The sequence below is a fragment of the Colobus angolensis genome, unplaced genomic scaffold (genome assembly GCF_000951035.1).
Source record: "Colobus angolensis palliatus isolate OR3802 unplaced genomic scaffold, Cang.pa_1.0 Scaffold9, whole genome shotgun sequence".
Taxonomy (NCBI): domain Eukaryota; kingdom Metazoa; phylum Chordata; class Mammalia; order Primates; family Cercopithecidae; genus Colobus; species Colobus angolensis.
In genome coordinates, this window is record NW_012122931.1 from 7,131,529 (window position 1) to 7,139,648 (window position 8,120).

At 50.6% G+C, this 8,120-nt stretch overlaps 1 protein-coding gene across 2 annotated transcripts in view; it reads left to right on the plus strand.

The window, feature by feature from the left end:
• Positions 1–3,459, plus strand: part of NAIF1 (nuclear apoptosis inducing factor 1) — a 6,273-nt gene extending 2,814 nt beyond the window's left edge. For both annotated transcript variants that reach the window (XM_011931306.1, XM_011931307.1), the window contains one exon: positions 803–3,459. In XM_011931306.1, coding sequence (XP_011786696.1) covers positions 803–1,275 — 473 coding nt within the window. In that variant the 3' untranslated portion in view covers positions 1,276–3,459. The remainder of the gene's footprint in view (positions 1–802) is intronic.
• Positions 3,460–8,120: the final 4,661 nt, after the last annotated feature.

The following is an 8,120-nucleotide window of genomic DNA, read 5'->3' on the forward strand; positions in this document are numbered from 1 at the left end:
TTTTTTGTGAAACAGAGTCTCGCTCTTGTTGCCCAGGCTGGAGTGCAATGGCATGATCTCGGCTTACTGCAACCTCCGTCTCCTAGGTTAAAGTGATTCTCCCACCTCAGCCTCCCAAGTAGCTGGGATTACAGGCATGCGCCACCACGCCTGGCTAATTTTGTATTTTTAATAGAGACGGCGTTTCTCCATGTTGGTCAGGCTGGTCTCGAACTCCTAACCTCAGGTGATCCACCCACCTCGGCCTCCCAAAGTACTGGGATTACAGGTGTGAGCCACCGCGCCGGGCAGGGGGTGCCTTTCTTAGTGAGGAGCAGCCCAGCGTGAAAGTCAGGAGCACGTTGGGCTCTGCTGTTAGGGAGACCCGGGTTTGCCTCTTGGCTCTGCTGAATAAGCTCGCTGACCTTAGCAAGTCATTCTGCATTTATCGGTCAGTTTTCTCATTTCTGGAAGATGAAGATGACAGCACCGACCTCTTGGTGTCATCTTGGGGATTTGTTGAGCTAATGAGTACAAAGTGCCTGACATGTAGTAGTTGCTCTAAAAGTTTTGCTAGTATCATGATCAACATCTTTGCTTTTGCCAGATCCAGGGCTGGCCCTTTGATTACCAAGTAGATTAAGATTCTGAGCCCCTTAGATTCTAGATTTATACCTGAATAGCTATGCAGCCAGGGGAGGCCTGGATTCCCCTTTATGTCCCTCCAGGACAGGACTTTATGGCCTCTTCCCCACCCTATACAGCCAGCTGTATTCCTTCCAGAAAGTGACCTCCCTTGGTTTCTGTTCTTTCTACCCTGCAGTCCCCACAGAGACTACCTATCACACGCTGGAGGAGGGCGTGGTGGAGTACTGCACGGCTGAGGCGCCCCCGCCGCTGCCACCGGAGGCCCCTGTGGACATGATGGCCCAGCATGCAGACACGTCGGTCAAGCCGCAAGCACTCAAGAGCCGCATTGCTCTCAACTCCGCCAAGCTGATACAGGAGCAGCGGGTCACCAACCTGCATGTGAAGGAGATCGCACAGCACCTGGAGCAGCAAAACGACCTACTGCAGATGATCCGCCGCTCCCAGGAAGTGCAGGCCTGTGCCCAGGAGCGCCAGGCCCAGGCCATGGAGGGCACACAGGCTGCCCTGAGCGTCCTCATCCAGGTCCTCCGGCCCATGATCAAAGATTTCCGCCGCTACCTGCAGAGCAACACAGCTAACCCGGCCCCCACCTCTGACCCTGGGCAGGTGGCCCAGAATGGGCAGCCAGACAGCATCATCCAGTGAGGGCAGGGGTCAGGCCAGCCTTCTGCCATGATGGGATGAAAACTCCATGGTCTTGTAAGTGGGTCCTGTGATTGGCCTTGGCCTTAGGCCGGCCATGTGCACAGCTCCCTCTTTAATAAACGCTTAGGGGTTGCACTGTTTTTGAGAAGAGGAATTTGTTGGGCTCCTGGGACCCAAACTCTTACTCCCCCTACTTGAGCTGCCTTGCTAAGACCCAGAAGATTGGTTAGCTGGGGGTCACAGGTGCATGTGATGGGACACGTGTTGTCATGACCCCGGGCTTGTGACATGACCCAGCCTTGGTCTTGGACAACTGTAAGGAACAACACAGCGGGCTGTCACTGGGGGCCGTCACCCAGCCTGGGTCTCTCCTGAGCTGTCCTACCCCAGGTGCCATCCTTTCGAGTAGGGTAATGTCACTGGTGCTGGCAGTTGAGCAATAATATCTTCCTCCCTTGGGAGACAGTGTGACTTTGCCTGAGGAGGAAACCCCGCCCTTTTCTCCTTCTCACTGTGCCTCAGTTCTCAGGGGACTCCAGTGACTGTTGTGCTCTCCTCTGACCCCACCCCAGGCACAGCGCAAGGCCGTTGTTAGGTACTGCGCTGGGACGCCTCCGTAATACATGCAGTGTGCAGCCAGTCTGGCTCAAGAATACTGTGTGTGGTGAGGACGGTTTGGCCACTCTCTGGATTTCCGCAGCATCTCTGGGTAGCCCTTTGGTGGTTTGCCCCTAGAGCTTTTGACTCAGGTCAAGCTTTGGATGCTGTAAATTTTCGAGAAAGCCAACTAGCGTGGAAGCTTGCTGCGCCACTGCAGTGGGTCTGAGTGACCTGTTGGCTTTGCGCGGAGGCTTGCTTCCAGCCAATTATATTTGTTCGGTGTGTGAACCCCTCCTAGGAAGGCCTCCACGAGGGCCGCCCTGTGGCCACACCCTTCCTCTTCTGCTGACTCCACATTTCCAAAATTCAGCAAAAAAAGCCCTGCTGAGCATCACACGCTGGACTCCTCTCTTGCCACACCCCTCAGTGCCTCCTGTTCTCTTGAGACTCTCTCTGAGTGGCTGAGTGAATCCAAAGCCATGATTGACCCTGAATGTAGGAGGAGGAAGAGGCGAAGCCGACCTAAGAAAGTGGGACCCTGGCCAGGCGCGGTGGCTCAAGCCTGTAATCCCAGCACTTTGGGAGGCCGAGGCGGGTGGATCACGAGGTCAGGAGATCGAGACCATCCTGGCCAACATGGTGAAACCCCGTCTCTACGAAAAATACAAAAATTAGCTGGGCGTGGTGGTGTGCACCTGTAATTCCAGCTACTCAGGAGGCTGAGGCAGGAGAATCGCTGGAACCCAGGAGGCGGAGGTTGCAGTGAGCCTAGATCGCGCCACTGCACTCCAGCCTGGCGACAGAGCGAGACTCCATCTCAAAAACACACACACACACACACCAGAAATGGGACCCTTTGGATTCTGTGCTCAGGGAAGAGCAGGGAGAGCCTTGGAGTGCTGAAGGAGGTGCTGTTCCCTGTTCCATTTTACACTTTCTCTTCTGACATGTCTGTAAGGATTTTACCCAGATGCCATTTGTCTGTTTCATTTTCAGACTTACATCAATTACCAAGGCCCTTACATCTCCCCAGATCGTTTCCCAAGTTTGCCGATTTGCTGCCGGTGCCTCAGCCACATGTGACCAATGGTTACAACTCAGGGCTCCAGACCTCAGCTAAAAAGTGAAGACGCCGCCCTCCTGGGCACAAACATTTAGAACGCTCAGCTCATCTATTGTGACCACAGGAAGGTGGCCCTGAAGATGCACCGAAGACAGTTTGGAAGTGACTGCTGTACTGTCAGCCTCTCTGTGGAGGCATTTGTGCAGTGCCAGCTAAAAGGGAGGTGAAGGGGGATATCGGACCCAGCGAGGGAGTTGCTGGAAGAAGGAAAGCTCTTCTCAGTGTGGCTGGAGAACAGCAGCCCAGCAGCTTGGACGCCTCCACTCTGTGCAGTCTGATGGCCCCAGCAAGGTCACTGCAGGGACTTCCCAAGGATTCGGTTTGGTTTTTTTCTGGGGTTGGAAATCTGAGCCAATATTGTGTCTGTTCCATTTGGGTATGAAGAGGAAGTCTGGATCACTTAAACTGACTAGTTATTTCCAGGTCATAATTTTAAATTAAAGACATATCATTTTTTTATATGTACGTCTCTGTGTCTTTATTGGTTATATATAGAAGAGAACAAGGACTGGCAGACGATGGCCCACAAACTGAATCAGGCTCACCACCTATTTTTATAAATAAAATTTTATTGGAACACAACCACGCCCATTCATTTATGAACCTATGTCTTTTTTTTTTTTTTTTTTTTTTTAAAACCACCAAAGCAAGAGTTGAGTAGTTACAGAGACATCTGGCCCACAAAGCCAAAGGTGTTTACTCTCTGGCCCATTTACAGTAGAAGTCAGTCTATTCCTGGTTTAAGGCAGTGTTTGGGACTCTGAAGAATTACCTGAGGCAGGCACTGTGGCTCATGCCTGTAATCCCAGCATTTTGGGAGGCTGAGGTGGGCGGATCGTGAGGTCAGGAGTTTGAGGCCAGCCTGACCAACATGGTGAAACCCTATCTCTCTTAAAAATACAAAAATTAGCTGGGTGTGGTGGCACATACCTGTAATCCCAGCTACTCAGGAAGCTGCAGGAGGAGAATCGCTTGAACCTGGAAGACGGAGGTTGCAGTGAGCCGAGATCATGCCATTGCACTCCAGCCTGGGTGACAGAGCAAGATTCAATCTCGAAAAAAAAAAAAAAGAATTACCTGAGGCATTTGTTAAATGTACCCAATCCCAGGTCTCACTCAAAACCTGGAGGGAGGACTCTAAGACTATGCATTGTAAACAAGCCCTCAGTAATCCTGATACTTTCTGAAGGTTAAGAAATTTTTTTTTTCTTTTTTTTTTAACACAGGATCTGGCCGAGCGTGGTGGCTCATGCCTATAATCCCAGCATTTTGGGAGGCCGAGGCAGGCAGATCACGAGGTCAGGAGTTCGAGACCACCATGGCCAACATGGTGAAACCCCATCTGTACTAAAAATACTAAAAATTAGCTGGGTGTGGTGGCGGGCACCTGTAATCCCAGCTACTTGGGAGGCTAAGGCAGGAGAATCGCTTGAACCCGGGAGACTGAGGTTGCAGTGAACTGAGATCACGCCATTGCACTCTAGCCTGGGCAACAAGAAACTCCATCTCAAAAAAAAAAAAAAAAAGACAGGATCTTGGCCACTTGGCGGTGGCTCATGCCTGTAATCCCAGCACTTTTGGGTGAGTGGATCACCTGAAGTCAGGAGTTCGAGACCAGCCTGACCAACATGGAGAAACCCTGTCTCTACTAAAAATGCAAAAATTAGCTGGGCATGGTGCCACATGCCTGTAATCCCAGCTACTGGGGAGGCTGAGGCAGGAGAATTGCTTGAACCTGGGAGGCCGAGATCGCACCACTACACTCCAGCCTGGGTAACAAGAGCGAAACTCTGTCTCAAAAAACAAAAACATGGTCTCACTCTGTCACCTAGGCTGGAGTGCAGGGGCAGGATCATAGCTCACTGCAGCCTTAACCTCCTTGGCTCAATTGATCCTCCCACCTCTGCCTATCGAGTAGCTGGGACTACAGGCATGTGCCACCATACTCAGCTAATTTTATTTATTTATTTATTTTTTTAGAGAAGGAGTTTCACCATGTTGCCCAAGCTGGCCTACAACTCCTGGGCTCAAACGATCCTTTTACCTCTGCCTCCCAAAGTGTTGGGATTACAGCTCTGAGCCACTACTCCAGGCCGGTTAAGAACCTTGGCTCAGAGACTGGAGGACTTAAACTCAGCTGGAATCTGGATCCTGCACCAAGGATGACTGCTTCTCTGGATTTTCTGCTGAACAGTTGGGAAGTCCTGCCAACCAGGATACTCCTTTAAATAAGACTGGCCTTCCTTCTGGAGGGATCTCAGTATTCCTGGGCATAGCTATCACTCTCACCAGTATTTTGTAACAATAAAAACCAACAATTATTGAACCCCTAGTCTATTGAGGCCTTATAAGCATGATCTCATTGACTCCTTGCAACAGCCCCAGGAAGTTGGCACTAACATTGTTCTGTTTGCAGGTGAGGGCACTGAGAATCAGAGAGGTTTAACAATTTGCCTGAAGTGTCCCACAGCTACCTTATTACCCAGTGTAGCCCATGCTGTTAGCTACTGTTCTTAACTACTCTGACCTTGCTGCCAGTAAGATTTGAGGTTACCTAGAGATGATTTGAGCCTGACCTGACCCGGAGGAGTGTTTAGCTCAAATGAGGCCTAGAGGCAGCTTGTGTTAGTATTCTTTTTTTTTTTTTTTTGGACAGAGTCATGCTCTGTCGCCAGACTGGAGTGCTGTGGCGCAATCTCGGCTCACTGCAACCTCTGATTCCCTGGTTCAAGCGATTCTTCTGCCTCAGCCTCCCAAACCTTTTATATTTTAAACCCTTTTGATAGTCTTTTGGAAAGGCATGCTTTGTAAACTATTTTAGGTGAGAGTACTTTCTTTTTTTGTTTGTCTTGAGACAAGTTCTTGCTCTGTCGCCTAGGCTGGAGTGCAGTGGCACAATCATGGCTCACTGTAGCCTCGACCTCCTGGGCTCGAGAGATCTTTCCACCTCAGTCTCCCTAGTAGCTGGGACCACAGGAGCACATCACATGCCCAGCTAATTTTTGTATTTTTTTGTCGAGACTGGGTTTTGCCATGTCAGCCAGGGTAGTCCCGAATTCCTGGGCTCAAGTCATCCTCCCGCCTCAGCCTCTTAAAGTGCGGGGATTACGGTGCGAGCCATGGCATCCAGCCAGTTCTTTCTTCAATAATGTTTGCCCAACAGATCCACAAGGCAGTGCTGGGAATAGCTCGTGCTCAACAAATACAGCTGCTGTCATCATCATTACAGTGACCGATAATCCGAAGTGGTCACTATTGAATCTTGATGTCACAATGGGAGCTTTGTGGTTTGAATAGGATTACAAAGGATGTGACCCTGGAACTAGAAGGTGGCAGGGGCACAGAAAGCAGAGTGGGAAGGACTTAAGGCTGACTGGGGACGTGGGAACCAAGGCCAGTACAGGGAAGAGGCCACCGCCGGGAGGCTGTGAATGCAATTTCTCTGAAAGAGGCGGGTGCGCGAGTCAGAGACTGCTGAGCTGTCCCCTTACCTTAGTCCGTGAAGACAACAGGCTACAGTGAAAGTAACAGTGAAGCCTATAATCACTTACTATGATGGCGTAAGCAAGAGGAGAAAACACCACTCCCCTTATGTTCCATTTTTTTCCCCACAGGACAGCGCCAGGTAAGGGTGAGATGTATTACACATGGGGGTGTCTTCTCACTGCTGAGGGAATCCTCAGGAAAAAAAAAGACTCCTGCTGTGTTATGGACCTGGTGCGGGTCAGAGTAGGACAAGAGGGAGAAGGGCTAGGAGTGGAAAATTACTGATAGTAAAGTGTGTTGAAGATTCCTTGCACTGTTTGTGCTTGTGTAATCCCAGCACGTTGGGAGGCCGAATCAGGAGGATCTCTTGAGCCCAGGAGTTCAAGACCAGCCTAGGTAACATGGCAAAAACCTGTCTCTACCCAGAAAAATAAAATAAAAATAAAAAAAGAGGGAAATACAAAAATTAGGCCAGGCACAGTGGCTCACACCTGCAATCCCAGCAATTTGGGAGACCAAGGAAGGTGGATCACTTGAGGTCAGGAGTTCGAGACCAGCCTGGCCAACATGGTAAAACCCCATCTCTACTAAAAATACAAAACTTAGCTGGGAGTGGTGGTAGGGGCCTATAATCCCAGCTACTCAGGAGGCTGAGGCAGGAGAATCGCTTTAGCCCAGGAGGCAGAGGTTGCAGTGAGCTGAGATCGCACCATTGCACTCCAGCCCGAGTGCACTCCTGACGGAGAGCGAGACTCCGTCTCCAAAAAAAAGAAAAAAGAAAGAAAGAAAAGAGGCAGCTGCCTCTTCCTGCCACCCCACTGAGGCCTGCCAGGCTCAGCCTCTGTCACTGCTTCTGGCTGGGCCTGAGAGATCGCATGTAGGCTTGTGGCCAGGAGCCAGGTTCCTCACAAGTAAGTGTTGGGACTTCTGAGTCCTCCTGTCTCTAACTTCCTGACTGTGCTCTGGGATGGGATTATTTAATTTCTCTAAAAGTCCTCCTCTGAAAAGAAGGATGAAAAGTTAACAAACTATTGCTCACAGAACACGGAACACAGTGCAGGTCACACAGTAGCTGCTTGCTTCAGTTGTCTTTGCTGTGTAACAAACCAACTTGAAACTTAGTGGCTGAAAACAATGATCTTTTATTTGCTCATGATTTTGCAATTTGATCAGGTCCCAGAGGGAACAGCTTGTCCATTTCTCATTGGCAGCTGGACCTGCCCCACTGGGGCTGGGACTCTACCTCTAAGACGGCTCACTCACATGCCTTGCTTGGAAATCTCCCTGAAGTGCCTTCCTGACCCTTGCAGAAATTCTAGACAAATCAGTCGAGGTTCTTGGAGGGTGCGAAGGAGTGCCTGCTGGGAGGAACTGGCAGGGACAAACCCAGGCCTTTTGGTTAGAGATGATGAACTAACTTCAGTATGGAGGTTTACAAAGGGAGATGTGGTTCTCAAAATGGTCTGTGCCAGAGCCCTAGAGGCTATGCCAGAATGTGCTGGTTCCCTGTCCCACCTCTTCCCCTGCCCAGCTCCTGGGTAGCCTTCAGGGCTCTGCTTGGACGTTGTTTCCTCAAGAGGCCTTTTTCCAGCTCCCACCAGTCCAGGCTAGCTCCCCCTGCTGCCCACGCCCACGG